General features: G+C 42.2%; 1 protein-coding gene across 1 annotated transcript in view; it reads left to right on the forward strand.

Annotated features, from left to right (window-relative positions):
• The first annotated feature begins 563 nt into the window (after positions 1-563).
• garem (GRB2 associated, regulator of MAPK1) overlaps positions 564-19444 on the forward strand; it is a 128548-nt gene continuing 109667 nt past the window's right edge. The window contains 2 exon segments of the mRNA XM_078540575.1: positions 564-869; positions 13014-13154. Of these exon segments, the coding sequence (XP_078396701.1) occupies positions 761-869; positions 13014-13154 (250 nt within the window). The 5' untranslated portion in view covers positions 564-760.

A 19444-nucleotide genomic window follows, 5' to 3' on the forward strand; every position in this document is an offset into this window, starting at 1 on the left:
GGGGGTGGAAGGAGGAGGGTGGGGAGGGGTGGAAGGAGGAGGGTGGGGAGGGGGAAGGAGGAGGGTGGGGAGGGGGGAAGGAGGAGGGAAGGAGGAGTGGGGGGAGGGGGGAAGGAGGAGTGGGGGAGGGGGAAGGAGGAGTGGGGGAGGGGGGAAGGAGGAGTGGGGGGAGGGGGGAAGGAGGACGGTGGGGGAGGAGGGGTGGGGAGAGGGGGTGCTTGTTCGGGATTGGGGGGGGCTGGTTTGGATTGGGGGGCTGGTTCGGGATTATTGGGGGGCGGGGGGCTGGTTCGGGATTGGGGCGGGGGGGGCTGGTTCGGGATTGGGGCGGGGGGGTCTGGTTCGGGATTGGGGCGGGGGGGTCTGGTTCGGGATTGAGGCGGGGGGGGGGTGGGTGCTGGTTTGGGAATGGGGCGGGGGGGTGGGGCTGGTTCGGGATTGGGGCGGGGGGGGGCTGGTTCGGGATTGGGGCGGGGGGGGGGCTGGTTCGGGATTGGGGCGGGGGGGGGGCTGGTTCGGGATTGGGGCGGGGTTTCGGTGGATGGGGCGTGGCCGCTGTTGCTGCTCCGACCTGTCGGCTGGAGCGAGTGGCAGGCCGGCCGCTTCCTGGAGTGAAGCGTGTGACTCCTGGCATGGCGCTTCGGGAGGCCGGCAGGAAAGGGAGCTCGACAGCAGCGGCAGCTACAGCCCAGCGCCCGGGAAAAGCTGCGGCTGAGCGCCCGCTGCCTCCGCCCGGGATTGAGCGGCGTTGCCGGGCGCCATGGAGACATTAAGCGGCGGCAGGGAGATCGAGTGGAGCGCGGTGGCGAGGCCGCTGGACCTCCTGGTCAGCACATACCGGTTACCACAGCTCGTCAGGCTGGAGAACGGTGAGAAAGGCCGGGGCCCCGGGCTGGCCTGAGCTGGGAAGCGGGCTGAGGGAGCGTGTCCCCCACCCGCGACAGGGGCTCCCTGGACAGCGTCGTCCCGCCCGAGGAGACTCGGGTCACAGAGAAAGGCCATAATCTCCAAATGTGAATCCACATTAATTAAAACTTTTAGAAATCTTTATAGTGAGGTTCTGGAGCCTGTTTGGTGCAGATTGTGCCCGGACTCGTTGCGCAGCTTTCAAGCTGCCTAAATTGCGAGTAATAAATAGAAGCGTTAGGTTTAGACTATATTGACATGGATTTTAAACTGATGTCTCAACTTTATCATCGTTACGCGATTAATTGCTGGGAAATATAGTGATGTAGTAAAGTTGTCGAGCCATATGAAAGGGATGATTTGAGTCTCTCTAGTTTGGGAAGCAAAGTGTGGACTATGTTTTTAAATTCAGTGCAGAGACGAATTTTATCTCCATTAGTGAGTTGGGGGTCAGCTTGGTCAGTGTGTCTGTGCTCCTGGACGGCATGTGACTGACAGAAAATGTCTTGTCAAATTACAATACTTTCAAATGCTTTAACATTGCTTTTTTTTTTGTAACTGGTCTGTTGAATGAAAGTCTGATTAAGGTATAACCCGCAGGATATTTGGTAACTGAACCAAAAACTGGTTAGCTAATAAATCAGTGTATTGCAGTCCAAAGGTGCAGGGTGTTGGTCTCTGCCGGAAATGGACGTTGTTGCCTGAAGATTGAGGGTTTTTTTCTCTGGTCAGATGCCGTATTGTTTATGGATCAAGTACAATCAATGCCACAGTGCAGTTCTAAATGTGAAATTAGTTAAAATGAATCCTCTTGAGGAAACAGTGTGGCCATTGATCAGCTGAAAGTAGATACAAGCCTGTTTTTCTTGAGCCAATCCAAGTTCAAAAGTTTGAAGATTGGAATGGCAAGGTCTATCTATAAGTCGCTTTTAAGCATTAACATAGAAGCAACTTAGCTTGTCAGGTGCTGTTATTGTGCCTGGAGAAACAAACACCTGTAGTATTGTAGAGATTACAAGATTTTAACTGTAATAAGATCTACTGACTTTTAAAAATCACTTTTGAGGTGAAAAACTAAATAAAATTAAAAACTAAATGATTGCCTGTTCTACAAGTTCAAACAAAAGTCCTAGTGACTAACAACCATGCTATGTTGTCATTCACTCTAAAGTTCACGTTCAAGAAGGGCAAAGTATTCAAAACTGAATCGCGATCCAAATTCAGAATGATTAAAATCTGAGAAAATGTACAGTGATGTATATGAGCTTAACATTTTTAGATCATAGATTGGGTACAATATTAACTAGGAACCCTGATTTCAGTTGTTTAATTTGAAACACAGCCCTCTATCCCTTTTCAGATTGTTTTGAATAATTTTAGTATGGTGGAAAAAAGGATTAATTGCCGGGATTACAGATCGTTTACTGCAGAGAAGTACTAGTTGCTTTAGAGAATTCTCATTTGAAGATGATGAGCTGGGAAAGGGTGTAGTGTGTATGCACTCTTGTGAAAACACTTGAAATGGAAGGATATAAAAGGAACTATATCAAGAAATGGAATTCAAGTAGATAAGTCTTGTTGAAAAGCTTGCATTGGCATAGACCTAATAGGGGACGTCTATGCTGTAGTTTCTATGTAGCCTCTTTTAAGACTTAATAGATTTTTCTAAATTCCTTGACAGCAAAAGTTTTTTCAAAAACGTGAGCAATCATCTCAGTTGGTATCTACAAAATGATTGATTTGTGATTTGAACACAAAGGTTAATACCCCAGTGCAGCATTAAACTGGGATAATAATTTGAGTTATACATACTTTTTTAAAAAATCAGTTTGAAGTGATTTTAAGTGGGCTTCAAAGTCCAGACAGGAGTGACTTTTCTTACTTTTCTGGCAGAAAGTTTTCAGAACTGAATCAGTGATTTTTGCCATTCTCACTGGTGTCTCTTAAATATGTTATAGTTTGCATCTGAGCCTACATCTTTTTAAAAAAAAATGTGGGTTGTTCCTGCAGTTTTAGATTGACCAATAGGAAGCATGTTTGATGAACTGATTTTAGTTGGGTTTACATCTTTTCCAGTTGGATGGAAATTAATGAAATGGGTTATACTTGTGTATAACTCTGCAGGAGTAGCAGTTGCTTGAGATTTAGAATTATAATTATGATCTGGCAAGAGCAGCAACTGGGCTCATGATTTGCAATAATAATCAAAACTTATATAAATATTAGGGTTGTAGATAGGTGTCATAAAATGTTGATTGATGTTTGACATAGTATCAATACTCCAGACCTCAAAGTAGAAGTGTGCATTCAAAACAAACATTAGAGTACCCCGAATAAGCTCCTGGACTATTTGCATATGTATCCATTTACAAAAATTAATTTAATTCAAAGTAATTCCATAAGCAAATGGACAACTGACATGGCTGTTTTGTCATCTATAAATTGATATAATCGGAAAAAGCATGAGCAATCCTACAGTATATAGACCGTCTAAGGATTTTAAACTCTAATCTGGTCAACCTTTAAACGTTTTTGGTCAGTGAAATTTACAACAACTGTTAACATGGGTTTACAGTGTTTAGTACATGAAGATGCTGTGTAATCTGTTTATTTAATGTTTGCCCTTCAGATCTGCCTAAAGGGCAAAGTTTTAAAAAAAAAAGGAAAATATTAAGGATAAATCAATTTAAAGATTCTCAATTCCTGGCCAATTAACTTAATTTCTCTGCTTTGAGTTGGTGAATACATTTTCTTTAGGGCTTGTTAAACTGTCCTGTCAGATTATAAATGTAAAACTGTTCACTTCAACTTTTTGCAATATACATAACATGCAGTCTGTAGTTTAACGAGTAAGTATTTGCGAGTTGTGGTGAATCAGTCACGCTGATTGTTGTGGATAAATGATGAGCAGCAATTTCTCTTCAGATCATGTTTTCTGGCTAATGCCTGAAACATTTTGGAAATCTAGAGTTTCACCTATGTTTAAAATATCAGCTTGGCTCATTTGAGATTTGGGTCAACACTCCACTTCTAGATAGGCAGAGTTAATATTTGAGAAATAATATAGATGAAACATCTATTAACTTGCTATCTCTGTCCTTCTGCCCGGGCTGAGGCTCGGATAGATAATTTTAGTAACTTTTCAAGAAACAAATTCAATGACTTGTGGATATTAAAGATTGATTTGGTCGTGAGCTTGAAGCTATTTTTGTGATAGCTGCTGAAATTGCCGATTTCTTAATGCGTTGTCCTAGGAATAAAGTTAGACCTCCATGATAAACCCTATGCTACAGTTATTTACAGGGAAGGCCGCAGAAACCTCTGGTTGTGCATACCTTGCAGGCAATAGCTATGTAGTTATTAGCTGTTTTGTTTGTTGAGTGGTTGATCAAAATTATATTTTTAATTGGAATTTTTTTTGGTACTCTTGTTGGGTATGTCTGAGAAAATTTGCATGATACAGTTTATATTACTTGTTTTAAATCTGAGGTTAATTTGGCTGCTGGTCACTAGTTGATCTGATCATGCTCAAATGTGCCTGATCATGCTCTCTATGGTGAGTAGTCTAAAATTTTCACAATATTATTATAACATGTTCTCATGACTTTCCGTGAGAAGCTTCAGTTCAACAGGGAAATTAAGCACTTCATTTCATGTGCGTTGGTATTAGCTGGTGCTTTAAATATTTTGATACAGCGTGAGTTATCTTGTTGAATTTATTTGTCAGGAACTTTATATTGTTCTAAGTTATTTTGTTACTAGGGGAAATATTTGAAGTGTTTTAGGGTATTTTTTGTTTTAAAAGGAAAAAACAAAGATGACAAAAACTAATGATAGCCCAGAGGTGAACTGCATTAAAAACATTTTGGGTCTTTATGATTCTGGTGCATCAGGCCCGATGTGCTGTAAATGTCATGGATTGTAGTCAGTAGCATCCATGCAGTCTCATAAAACCTGCGTTCCTTTCCAAACAAGTGTAATATGAATTAGCTTGCAGTTATGCAGAATCTTTCGCATCATCAGTATACCCTAAAGTATTCCACAGCCAAAGTGAATCACTTTTGTAGTTAGCCACTGTTGTAATGTAGAAAAACCTATTAATTCAGCTCATTACTGTTTTGTAAAGACATGAGCAAGGATGTTGGATCTGCAGTTATGAAGAATATTTCATTAGTAATACGAACGATTATGTTTAGTGTTTTTTTAACTTGCTGTTCTTTGAACAAATCAAATGATGGCAGATATGTATGTTAAATTGAGGACTCTGTGCCTGATTTCTACATGTTAAGAGCAAATTATCTCCACTGCTAATCACATTATGAAATGTATAACGTTTTGCAAATTGAACTGTACTTGGGACTAAGAGAGGGGGAGGGCAGCGAGACTTCATAAAGAGCCGCAAGAGGGAGAGGGCAGTGAGACTTCATAAAGAGGCGCGAGAGGGAGAGCACGGTGAGACTTCATAAAGAGTGCGAGAGGGAGAGGAGGAGACGATTGGTGAGTGACAGGTGAGTAAACACAGTTTAAGGTATGTCAGTGCAGCCATGTGGAATGTGCGTCTTTAGGGATGTGGGAAGTCATGCAGGCACAAAGTGACTACATCTGCAGAAATTTGAGCTCCAAGTTGTGGAACTTGAGCGGTGCCTGGAGTCACTGTGGTGTGTCCGCAAGGCTCAGGATTTCGTGGATAGCACATTTTAGAGAGGTGGTCACACCGCAGCTAAGAAGTACATAGACAGTAAGGGAATGGATGACCATCAGAGTATCTAAGAGAAACAGGCAGGTCGTGCAGGAATCACCTGAGGCTATCTCGCTCTCTAACTGCTTTTCCATTTTTGTGAGCAAGATGGTTCCTCGGAAACTGCAGCAAGAGCCATGTCCGTGGCACCAAGGGTGGCTCAGCTGCACAGGAGGGGAGGAGAAAGTGTGGAAGTGCTATAGTAACAAAAAAACAAAAATACCTGGAAAAACTCAGCAGGTCTGACAGCATCTGCGGAGAGGGATACAGTTAACGTTTTGAGTCCGTATGACTCTTCATCAGAACTAAGGAAATATAGAAATTAGGTGAAATATAAGCTGGTTGAGGGGGGTGGGACAGGTAGAGCTGGATAGAGGGCCAGTGATAGGTGGAGGCAAAGAAGAGATTGCCAAAAATGTCATAGACAAAAGGACAAAGGGGTGTTGACGATGGTGATATTAGCTAAGGAATGTGCTAATGGGGACATTAAGGGTAGAAAGCAGGACGAGCATGTGACAACCCTAGTGGGGGTGGGGTGGGGGGGAAGGGATCGAAATAGGCTAAAAGGTAGCGATAAAGCAATGGATGGAAATACATTTTTAAAATAAAGGAAATGGGTGGGAAAAGAAAAATATATATATATTTTAAAAATTATAAATTATTGGAAAAAGGGGGTGGGGATGGAGGAGAGAGTTCATGATCTGAAGTTGTTGAACTCAATGTTAGGTCCAGAAGGCTGTAAAGTGCCTAGTCGGAAGATGAGGTGCTGTTCTTCCAGTTTGCGTTGAGCTTCACTGGAACATTGCAACAGGCCAAGGATGGACATGTGGGCATGAGAGCAGGGTGGTGTGTTGAAATGGCAAGCAACAGGGAGGTCTGGGTCATGCTTGCTGACAGACCGAAGGTGTTCCGCAAAGCGGTCACCCAGTCTGCATTTGGTCTCTCCAATGTAGAGGAGACCGCATTGGGAGCAGCGAATGCAGTAGACTAAATTGAGGGAAGTGCAAGTGAAATGCTGCTTCACTTGAAAGGAGTGTTTGGGCCCTTGGATGATGAGGAAGGAGGAAATAAAGGGGCAGGTGTTGCACCTTCTGCAGTTGCATAGGAAGGTGCCGTGGGAAGGGGTTGAGGTATAGGGAGTGAAGGAGGAGTGGACCAGGGTGTCCCGGAGGGAACGATATATTCCTGGAGGGAAGCTATAGTAGTTGGGGATTCTATAGTTAGAGGAGCAGACAGGCATTTCTGTGGCTGTAGACGTGACTCCAGCATGGCATGTTGCCTCCCTGATGCCAGGGTCAAGGATGCCACAGAGCGGCTGCAGGACATTCTTTTGGGGGAAGGGTGAACAGCCAGAGGTTGTGGTCCACATTGGGACCAATGACATAGGTAGGAAAAGGGATGAGGCCCTGAAAGCAGATTTTGGGGAGTTGGGAAGGAAATTGAAAAGCAGGACCTCAAGATCAGTAATCTCAGGATTGTTCCCAGGGCCACGTGCTAGTGAGCATAAGAATAGGAAGATTGAGCAGTTCAACATGTGGCTGGACAAATGGAATAGGAGGGACAGCTTTAGATTGCTGAGGTACTGGGATCGGCTCTGGGGCAGGTGGGGCTTGTACAAGAAGGACGGGTTACACCTTGGCAGAACTGGGACTCGTCTTCGCGGGGAGGTTTGCTAGTGCTGTTGGGGAGGGTTTAAACTAGATTGGCAAGGGGATGGGAAGCTGGGGGAAATTCAGAGTGCAGAGGAGAAAAACTAGCAGTGGGAAGTAGTGAAGTATCAGCTGATAATGAAGATATACCAGAGTTGCATCAAGGTAGATGGAATACTTGGAGAGTTTGATAGAATTAGTGTAGGTAATAGTAAGTCATTAGATGGGATCAGAATAAGGGTGAAAGTAAAAAAGCCTAAATCAGGGCTAATGCGTATGTATGTGAATGCATGGAGTGTGGCTAATAAGATTGCTGAACTGCAGGCATAGGTTGATAAATGGAATTATGACATTATTGCTATAACAGAGATCTTGTTCAAAGAAGGGCAGGATTGGGTGTTAAATATTCCTGGGTACAAGGTGTTTAGAAGAGAAAGGAAAGGAAGAAATGGGGCGAGGGGGTGGGGAGTGGCTATATTGATTAAAGATGGTATTATAGTACTGGAGAGAGAGGATGTTCCAGAAGGGTCAAGAACGGAATCTGTCTGGCTAGAGGTAAGGAATGAAAAAGGTGCAGTAACATTGATCGGTGTAGTATATAGACCACCTACTAGTGGAAGGGATGTGAAAAAACAAATTAGCAAAGAAATTTCAGAGAGGTGCAAGAATTATAGAGTAATCATAATGGGGGACTTCAATTATCCAAATATAGACTGAGATAGGAATAGTACAAAGGGACATAAGGGTTCCTGGAACGTGTTCAAGATAGCTTTCTGCATCTGTATGTTTCTAGCACAACGAGAGGACATACACTTTTGGACCTGGTTCTGGGGAATGAGTTGGCACAAGTGGATCAGATATCAGTGGGAGAGCCTCTACAGGACAGTGATTATTGTATCATAAGGCTTAGGTTAATCATGGAAAAGGACAGGGAACAATCCAGAGCAGGAATAATTAATTGGGGGAAAGCCAACTTTGGGTGAGAATGCATCTGAGTTGAGTGAGTTGGAATCAGATGTTGGCAGAAGAGACAGTGGTTGAACAAAGGGCCACCTTCAAAGAAAAAGTATTGTAGGCAATGTCAAGGTATATTCCCTTGATAGAAAAGATAGGACAAATAAATCCAGAGCACCCTGGATGACGAGGTAAAGATGAAAAGGAAGAAGTGCGCATACGACAGATATCAGGTAGAAAATACAATGAAGAATCAAGCTGAATATAGAAAGACCAGAGGGAAAGTGAAGAAACTAATAAGAAAAGCAAGAAGAGAGTATGAAAAGAGGCTGGCAACGAATATAAAAGGAAATCCCAAGCATGTACATAATAAAAGGCTGGTAAAAGAGAGTAGGGTTGATTGTGGACAACAAAGGGTACTTGCATGTGGAGGCTGGAGAAATAGCAGAAGTGTTGAACAAGTACTTTACATCTGTCTTTACAAAGGAAGAAGATGCTACCCAGGCTGAAGTGAGAGAGGTGGTAACAGGTACAAGAGAATAATTTACAGTTGAGAGGCAGGAGGCGCTGGAAAGGCTATCTTTACTTGAAATAGATAAGGTACCGGGACCAGATGAGATGCATCCAAGGGTATTGAGGGAAGTGACAGTGGAAATTGCAGAGGCATTAGCGATAATCTTCAGTCTTCCTTAATCACAGGGGAGGTGCCAGAGGACTGGAGAATTGTGAATGTTGCACCCTTGTTCAAAAAGGGGTGCAAGGATGAAGCTGGCAACTACAGACCAGTCAGTTTGACCTTAGTGGTAGGGAAACTTCTGGAACTATAGTACGGGATAAAATCAATAATCACTTAGACAACTGCAGGATAATTAAGGAAAGCCAGCATGGATTCATTAAGGGAAAATTGTGTTTAACTAACTTGCTGGAGTTTTTTGAAGAGGTAACAGAGAAGGTTGATAAGTGAAACACTGTTGATGTGGTGTATATGGATTTTCAAAAAGCATTTGATACAGTGCTATGCAACAAACTTGAGCAAAATTCTAGGTCACGGAATAAAAGGAAAAGTAGGCACTTGGATACAAAACTGGCTGAGTGACAGGGAACCTAGAGTAGTGATAAATAGTTGTTTTTCAGATTGGAGGAAAGTTTGTAGTGGAGTTCCCCGGGGTCAATGTTGGGACCCTTGCCCTTCCTGGTAAATATTAATGACCTAGACTGTGGTGTGCAGGGCATGATTTCAAAATTTGCAGATGATACAAAGATTGGAAATGTTGTCAGCTGTGATGAGGAAAGTCTTGAACTTCAAAGGGACATAGACATGTTGGCTGGAATTGGGCAGACAAATGGCAGATGAAGTTCAATGCAGAAAAGTGAGAGGTGATTCACTTTAGCAGGAAAAATGTGGTGAGACAGTATAAAATAAAGGGTCAGTCTCTAAAGGAGGTGCAGGAACAGAGGGACCTTGGTGTATACGTACATAGGTCATTGAAGGTGGCAGGGCATAATGAGAGCAGCTAATAAAGCATATAGTTTCTTAAGCTTCATTAATAGGGGCATTAAGTACAAGATCTTTACTTCTTTAGGTCATGTTAAACTTGTATAAGACACTAGGTGGGCCTCATCTGGAGTACTGCATCTAGTTCAGGAAGGATGTGAAGGCATTGGAGAGAAGCACTGAGGGGATTCACAGGAATGATTCCAGCCATCAAGAACTGTAGCTATGAGGATAGATTGGAGAGGTCGGGACTCTTTTCCTTGGAGAAAAGGCTGTGAGGAGATTTGATAGAGGTATTTAAGACCCTGAGTAGTATGGTCAGGGTAAATAGTGAGAAACTATTCTCACTCGAGAGCATCAAGGACTAGAGGGAACAGATTCAAAACAATTGGCAAAAGGAGTAAATGTGATGCGAGGAAAAAATTTTTCATCCAGAGGGTGATTGGAGTCTGGAATAAACTACCTGAAAGGGTGATGGAGGCAAGTTTGATTGAGGTATTCAGAAGGAAATTGATTGCTACCTGAAAATAAATAATGTGCAAGGTTACGGGGATTAGGCAGGGGAGTGGGACTAGGTGGAATCTCTTCCAGAGAGCCAGTGCAGACTTGATGGGGCTGAATGGCCTCCTTCTGCACTCTAAAGATATTGAGATCCCTAATTGCCCTTGAACTGAGTGGCTTGCTAGGCCATTTCACGGGGTAGTTAAGAGTCACCCACATTTATCTGAGTCTGGAGTCATATGTAGGCCAGACCAGGTAAGGATGGCAGATTTCCTTCCCTAAAGGGCGTTAGTGAACCAGATGGGTTTTTATGACAATCGATGATAGATTCATTGTCACTATTACTGATACGAGCTTTCAATTCCGGATTTATTAAATTAATTCAAATTCCACCAGCTGCCATGGTGAGGTGAGTGACTGCTCTTGACATCAAGGCAGCATTTGACTGAGTGTGGCATCAAGGAGCCCTAGGAGTCAATGGGAATCAGGGTGTAACCTCTCTGCTGGTTGGAGTCATACCTAGCACAAAGGAAGATGGTTGTGGTTGTTGGGGGTCAATCACCTTAGTTCCAGGACATCACTGCAGGGGTTCCTCAGGGAAGTGTCCTAGGCCTAATCATCTTCAGCTGCTTCATCAGTGACCTTCCTTCCATCGTAAGGTCAGAAGTGGGCATGTTCGCTGCTGATTGCACAATATTCAGCACCATTTGCAACTCCTCAGATACTGAAGCACTCTAGATCCAAATGTAGCAAGACCTGGACAACATCCAGGCTTGGGCTGACAAGTGGCAAGTAATATTTGTGCTACACAAGTGCCAGGCAATGACCACCTCCAACAAGAGAGAATCTAACCATTGCCCCTTGACATTCAATGGCACTACCATTGCTGAATCCCCCACTATCAACTAGACTAGCCATATAAATACTGTGGCTACAAGAGCAAGTCAAAAGCTAGGAATTCTGTGGTGAGTGACTCACCTTCTGACTCCCCAATGCCTGTCCACCATCTGCAAGGCACAAATCAGAGTGTGATGGAATACTCTGCATTTGCCTAGATGAATGCAGTTCCAACAACACTCAAGAAGCTTGACACCACCAAGGACAAAGCAAGCAGCCTACTTAATTGGCACCCCAGCCACAAACATTCACTCCTACCACCACCTGACGCACAGTGGCAGCAGTGTGTACTATCTACAACAAAAACAAAAATACCTGGAAAAACTCAGCAGGTCTGACAGCATCTGCGGAGAGGAATACAGTTAACGTTTTGAGTATGACTCTTCAACAGAACTAAGGAAAAATAGAAAAGAGGTGAAATATAAGCTGGTTTAAGGGGAGGTGGGATAGGTAGAACTGGATAGAGGGCCAGTGATAGGTGGAGATTGCCAAAAGATGTCATAGACAAAAGAACAAAGAGGTGTTGACAGTACTATCTACAAGATGGACTGCTGGAAGTCACCAAGGCTCCTTAGACAGCACCTTGCAAACCCACGACTGCCACCATCTAGAAGGACCGGGGCAGTTGACAAATGGGCACAAATGGGAATATTCCCCTCCAAGCCATTCACCATCCTGACTTGGAAATATATTGTTGTTCATTCACTGCCGCTGGGTCAAAATCCTGGAACTCTCTCCCTAACAGCACTGTGGGTGTACTTACAGCTCATGAACTGCAGCAGTTCAAGAAAGCAGCTTCCCACCACCACCTCAAGGGCAATTAGGGATTGGCAATAGATGCTGGCCCAGACAACGATGCCCTCATCCCATGAATGAATAAAAACAAAATTTGAACCCATGTCCCCATAGCATTAATCCGGACCCTTGGATTATTAGTTTAGTGACATTACTGTTACACACCGATCTGCCCATGTTATGGAACAAAAGTCATAAAGAGTGGCAATGGTTGTAGCAAAGAAACCAAGCATTTGTCCAAGAGTGAGTGTGAATAGCAGAATAATAAACAGCTCTGTCTGAAGATTTCATCAGTTGTGTACAGTATGTTTATTCAGTACCCAGGTAGGAAATTAGAAGTAATTACAGTAATTACATTAGCAGACTTGTATGTTTAAAAATCATGTTTTGTTTTTGACAAATGTACTTTCTCAAGCTAGAATTGGCAAATCTTTAGCTGATGTTCTTGCAGCTCCTGATTGAGTTCTACCACTGGGCAGAATGGAGATTCAGACTCTTGATTTTCTGATGCAAATCTGAAATTATTAAAGCCATCACTTTATAATAGAGGAACTGAAGTGACTGTAACCCATATTGTTAATCTGTAAGATTGAAGTCATATAATTTGAATAACCTCCAGATGCTAAATATAAAATAGTCACTAATAAATCCAATAGGAAATTTTTGGGTAATGAAGTTTTTCTCAAGAGTGGCAGAATGTGGAATCAGGAATAGTTGAGGCAATTAGCGAAGATGCATTTAAGGGACAGCTCGATAAGCACAGGAAGGGGAAAGGAACAGAAGGATTATACGGATAGGGTTAGATGGAGAGAGGATGGCATGCGGCTCTTGTTGAACATGAACAGCATAGATCATCTGGGCCGAATGGTCTATTTCTGAGCTAAATTATCACTCTATTGCTGAATTCAAATTCTTGGATAGTTATATTTAAGCGTGAATCACTTTGAATTTTCATGAGTCGGCTGCATGTGCATAATAAACTGAGATGGATGATTGTCATTGAAATATCTTCCAACTATAAACAAGCTGGTGATTTTATCTGATCCCTTTACTAATGAAGATTACATTTACTTCACAGGGGAAACTGTGGAAGGGATTCGAGAAAATGATTTGGTTTTGCTTCATTCCTGTCGACAATGGACAACTATTACTGCTCACAGCTTGGAAGAGGGTCATTATGTGATAGGACCAAAAATAGAGATTCCTGTTCATTATGGAGGTAAGACTCGAATAAACAGACTTGCTTTTCTGGTGGAAGCAGTCTGTTTAGTGACATAAGATTGTAAGAAATAGGAGAGGGAGTTTTTGACATTGTTTGACCATGAATATATCAGGAATATTTCTCTATATGAGAAAAATCAAAATCTATTCCTGCTACACTACTGTGCGGGCTGCCAGAATCTTGTTCAAGAAGAACATTTTTAATTGACTCAACAACTTTTTGGGAAGAAAATTCTAGATTTTCTTGACAAGGTAGTTGATTAAAAAAGCACTAATTTTTGATGCTATTGTGATCAGATATATAGGCTACATTAACGTCTACAAATATAATGTTCCTAAGGAATGGAGCTTCTGTTTTGAATTTGGTTCTTGATATAATAGTGATCCTGCACTATGCACTATGTATGCTGACATACAGGATCCTCAAAGAAGCTTTGTGTGTGTGACATGGATAGAATAGCTTAATGTAATTCTGCCTTTCATTTTAAACGAAAGTTACTGTCAACATAATCCTGATATGCTACCAGAGCAACTAGCTTGGATGGAGGCAGATTAAGCAGACTGTCGTCGTACTTTTCTGCCTGCTGCAACCTGATTTCATTTCTTAGACAGCAGCGATGGACTTGATATATATTAGCTGTGACGTTAGCCTGGATTTTTTTCGTGGCTGGTGCTGAAGGAGAAGAATTTAATTCTAAATAGTGCCAGCATTATAGTTACCGTACATATGTTTACACCTGTTTTCTTAAAAAAAAAATACCTTTGTGTTTCTCAAGATAGAAATGCTACTGCTGGGAAATAGCGCATTTCTATTCCACTCACCCAGTGGCAGCATCAAGCACTTCATGTTGCACTTATCTACATTAGATGCAGAATAAATCTTCTTGTATCCCCAGTACCTCAGTGAATAATTCCCACTGCAGTAATACAGCATTCCCTATTTCCCACCTCAGCCATGAAATTAGGGATTGGGGAATAAATCTGACCAAATTAATCTCATAGAGGATTCTTTTAGTCAGCAGAACTTCATCACATTGTTTCATCTTAAATTTGCTGCGGTTCTCACTCTAGAAATGGGTGTTAATTGCAGTAGTTGTTTTTAGCAGTCCTGCGTGGCTTCAACATGATGTAAAAATTAAATTTGCTGAGTTACCAATATTCATTTCTTAAAACATTCTTAGCTTGCTCTTTTCATGGATCTTTGAGATGTGCTGGGCTGATTAGGGGTGAGCAGTTGCTGTCAGACTAACTTCAGTGATAGAATGTGTGTAAGCAATCTGGGTTCTACCCCTTCTGAAAGGAATCTATTGCAGTCTGAAGCATTTTCCTCACTTGACAAGCTGGTAACATATGTGGTTTAAGATCACCATCTCACTCTGCATCTTCATTATGTTTTTCCCTTACAGCTAGCAATGGTTATATTGCAAGGATTTCATCACAGATTATGGGACTGTTGTAGTTTGCTAAATTGTACTAACTCTAAAGTTAATGCATTGGGGACTAATTTTAAAGTTAGGATATTTGATATCAAGGTGATTTGTTGAGCTATAGGACACTGGTGAATGCTGTATTTGTTGAATTGCATTTGTTGCACCTTGCAGAGTTGACTTGTAAAAGTAAATGGCAATAAGGATAATATGATATTGTCTGCTGTCTTTTGATTACTGTTATGGCAGTTAATTGAAAACATAAATCATTTTAATTATCACAATTGACCAGCCAAAGTCTTCTGTTAACATGACAGTTGTTCTGTAACCTATTCTAGGATAGTTAAAAACTGTTGACAGTTAACAAGGGTGAAGTAGCATAGTGGTTATGTTACTGGACCAGTAAGTAATTCAGAGGCCTGTACTAATGATCCAAAGGCATGAGTTCAAATTCCACCGTGGCAGCTGGGGTATTTAAATGCAGATAATTAAATAAATCTGGAATAAAAAAGCTGGCATTATAAATGATGACCATGAAATTACTTTGTTTTTAAAAATATCTGTTTTTATAATGTCCTTTAGGGAAGGAAATCTGCTTATCCTTATCTGGTCTGGCCTGCATGTGACTGCAGACCTGCAATAATGTGATTGACTTCTCTCTGAATTGGTCCAGCAAACCACCTTGGTTGCATCTCAGGTGCAATTAGAGATGGGCAATAAATGATGACCGTGCCAGCAATGCCCACACCCTGTGAATAAATGAATAAAACAAATCACAGCACATAAAAATGAAATAGAAACATGATTTGATCTGAGTCATATGTGATTTTATTTGCTGAAAATCTCTTGATTTTGCTCATTTGAGCTGTATTTCAGTGTCAGTTTACGCCATCTCTTAGCTGTATTCTGAGAAGTGGCAAATAATAGTGTTTGGAGGAGTTAACGTGCTGCTGGAATAGAATTCATTTTACATAACTATGCCTTTATCTGAGTCACATTTCACACAGTGAAAATTTTACATTTAATCCTGTATATTGCTAATTGATGTTCTTATTTTCTGATATTCATTGTTGGCTGTCCCTCAAGGATGCATCTACATCAGGTTCGTGAGTTTCTGCCATGGGACTTCATGTGACTGAATAGGCTGGTTCTTGACTCACATATTTGAGCACATAGGGCAGGATATCCCACGAGTAGTAGGATCCAGAGTGCAGGGTTTGTTTCTGTTTCTTTTGTTCCCTACCTTATTATTAAGCTGTTGTGATTCAAAACGTGATGCAGCTTTATGGACAAGTTGTCACCATTTTGAATGATAGTAAGTGCCTCCCAGTCATTAATATCAATGCTGCTGTGCTTCAAGGAGAACTTCAGAGTGCCTTTTTTTTTTGTCCCTTCCTGAAACATTGGCCATTTGAGAGTTGAGAAGTCAGGACCTGGTGGGGGAGGGCGATGGTTTTCGACCGTCTGGGCACGGTGACCAGTCTACTGAAGTTGATTTTGCTGCAGTTTTGCCAGAATGCTGTGGATTTGGCTTCATGAAGGACTCCAGTGTTTGCTCGATGGTCCTCCCATTGAATCCGAAGGATGCGGCTGAGGCATTGCTGGTGGACTTTCCCTAACATTCTTATGTGTTGCAGATACACAGTCCAGGCCTTGACTGCAGTGCAGGCGTGTGGTGATGATGGCTGCTCTGTACATTAGGACTTTTGTTGACTTGAGGTCTTTGTTGTCGAACACTCGCTGGCGCAGCTGATCCAGTGTTGGATCTCCTTGCCAAATTGAGAGAGGTGGTTGCCAAGGTATGAGAAGTCTGCAACACATTCCAGAGTGTCTCTTTCAACATATTTGAGGGGTGGAATATTTGACTGACCAGGCGTGGGTTGATGTTAGTTTTGTTCTGGCAATGTTCAAGGACAGGCCAAGTTTCTTGTCTGCAGAATTGAAGGGATCGAGAGTTGTTTGCAAATCTGGTGCAGAGTGGGCGATGACACTGTAGTCTTCTGAAAACTGTAGATCATGTATGTCTATGGTGGTCATTTTAGTTTTGACATAGAGGTGACTGAGGTTAAAGAGCTTTCTATCCATGCGGTATTTAATGCTGACACCAGAGGGCAGTTGACCTTTGATGAGGTGAATAGTCATTTTCTGGTAAATTGTAAACCGTATGGAGGCTATCACACACCAGCCTGGATTTTGAAGGCATCTGTTTCAGACCTCCTTAAGACAATTACAGTCATATCATCATGAAGTAATTGCATGATTGTGATGAAGTTTCTTGAACTCCAAGTCTTTGGAGCACAATCCACAGAGCCACACAGATTACTGAGTCAAATGCTTTGGGCAGGTTGATGAATGAAATCAAGAGCCCTTGTCTTGTTCTCGACATTTTTCTTGGATTTACCTGGCAACAAAGACCATGTTATCACTGAGTGCAGCTAGTTGTAGAGTGTGAACTTGGGAAATTTGGTGAGTGAGGGAATTAAGTGCAGTGAGGGAGGAGGGAAACAAGTTGGTGAGTATTTCGCTCATTTATCATTCAAAATTCATGTAATTTATGAGTAATTGTAAGGTTTCATTAGTAGTAAGGTTTACTATTAGTAGTAAAGTAAGTTCACTACCTCAGAGTGCAGTGGATGCCGGGACGCTGAATAAATTTAAGGAGGAGATAGGCAGATTTTTAATTAGTAACGGGTTGATAAGTTATGGGGAGATGGTGGGAAATTGGAGTTGAGGCCGAAATGAGATCAGCCATGATCATATTGAATGTTGGGGCAGGCTTGAGAGGCGGAATTGCCTACTCCTCCTAGTTCTCATGTAAAGCTCATGGGAATAGTAGGGTTTATTAATTATAAATTAATTAAAATAATACACCAATTAACACTTAATAAAGATGGTGGGGAGGTACTGTGTTGCACCTGCAGAATGTGGAAGTTCTGGACACCATTGTGATCTAAGACAAACATGTCTGTAGTAAGTGTCAGCGGCTTGAGGAGCTTTGGCTCGGAGTCATGGAGTTGGAGGCCAAGCTCCAAACACAGGAGGGGGCAAGTTACCAGGACACTTTATTCCAGGAGGCAGTCACACCCCTTAGCATCTTCCGATTCGGTCGGGGACAGGAGGGTGTGACTGCAAGTGATGCTGGTAAGGGGATTGAGAAGAGGCGGGTGACCTTACAATTGTCCAACAGATTTGAGGTTTTTGCAGCTTGAGTGGGTGAAAGCAGGTTTTGCACAGTGGATGAGTGAACTGGTAGTGGTACAGGAAGCCATTCAAGTGGGGGAGTTGATAGGCATGTAGTGGTAGTAGGGGACAGTACAGTTGGGGATGGACACAGTTCTGTGCAGCAGAGAGTCCAGATGGTTGTGTTACCTGTCCAATGCCAAGGTTCAGGACATCTGCATGGGGCTGGAGAGGAACTTGCAGTGGAATCAAGAGGACCCAGTTGTCGTCATTAATGTTGGTACCAATGACGTAGATAGGATTAGGAAAGAAGTATGAGCAACTAGGGGCTAAATTAAAAAGCAGAACCTCAAAGGTAGTGATCTGTGGATTATTACCTTGGACATGAGCAAATTGGTGTAGGGTAAATAAGGTTAGATGAATGCGTGGCTCAAAGACTGGTGTGGGAGAAATGGGTGTTGATTCATGGGGCACTGGCTCCAGTATTGGGGAAAGTGAGAACTGGACCATTGGGATGGGCTTCACCTGAGCCTTGCTGGGACCAGTAATCTGGTGAGACATAAAACTAGGGTGGTAGAGAGGGCTTTAAACTAAATAGTGTGGGGAAAGGATCCTCTGAAAGGAGATGTAGTAAAATCAAATGGTAACAATGAGGTACTCGGGCAGGCTAGTGATTTAGGTAAAGATAACCAGAGTGTGGCAGAAAGGGACAGAGGCCACATATTTAGTGCTCCAACAGATAAGGCCAGAGATTGCAAAAATGGTGAAAAGACAGAGTTAAAGGCTCTGTGTTGGAATACATGCAACATTCATAACAAGATGGATGAATTGTTAGTCCAGATAGAAATAAATATGTATGGCCTGATAGCCATCATGGAGACATAGTTATAGGGTGACCAAGGCTGAGACCTGCATATTGAAGGGTAATTGACATTTTGAAAAGATAGAAGCTAGGAAAAGGTGGTGGGGTGGCTCTGCTAATTAAGGATGATATTAGTACAGTCGTGAGAGATGACAGCTTGAAAGACCAAGATGTAGAATCAGTTTGAGTAGAGATAAGAAATAGTAAATATGAGGTCACTTGTGGGAGTAGTTTATGGGCCCCTTAACAATATTTACACTGTAGGACAGAGTATGCAGGAATAAATAAATGGGGCATGTAAGAAAGGCACCACAATAATCATAGGTGACTTTAATCTACATATAGATTGGGTGAATCAGATTGGCAAAGGTAGCCTGGAAAATAAGTTCATAGTGTATGCAAGATAATTTCTTATTGCAGTACATTCTTGAGCTAACCAGGGAGCAGGCTATTTTAGACCTGTAATGAGCAGTGAGACAAGATTAATCAATAACCCCATGGTAAAGGAGCCAATGGGAGACAGCAGTCATAACATGATAGAATTTCATGTTCAATTTAAAGGGGTAAAGTTTGGGTCTAAGACTAGGGTTTTGGTTTGGCAAACTAACTAGTGGAGTGCCACAGGGATCAGTGCTGGGGCCTCAACTATTTATGATCTATATTAATGACTTGGAAATGTATGGTACCTAGTTTGCCGACGACACCAAGATAGGTAGGAAAGTAAGTTGTCAAGAGGAGGTAAAGAGCCTACAGAGGGATATAGATAGGTTGTGGGTGGGAAATAGATTGGCAGATGGAGAACAATGTGGGAAAATGTGA

Source organism: Cetorhinus maximus, chromosome 4 (assembly GCF_964194155.1).
Source record: "Cetorhinus maximus chromosome 4, sCetMax3.hap1.1, whole genome shotgun sequence".
In the NCBI taxonomy this organism is placed as follows: domain Eukaryota; kingdom Metazoa; phylum Chordata; class Chondrichthyes; order Lamniformes; family Cetorhinidae; genus Cetorhinus; species Cetorhinus maximus.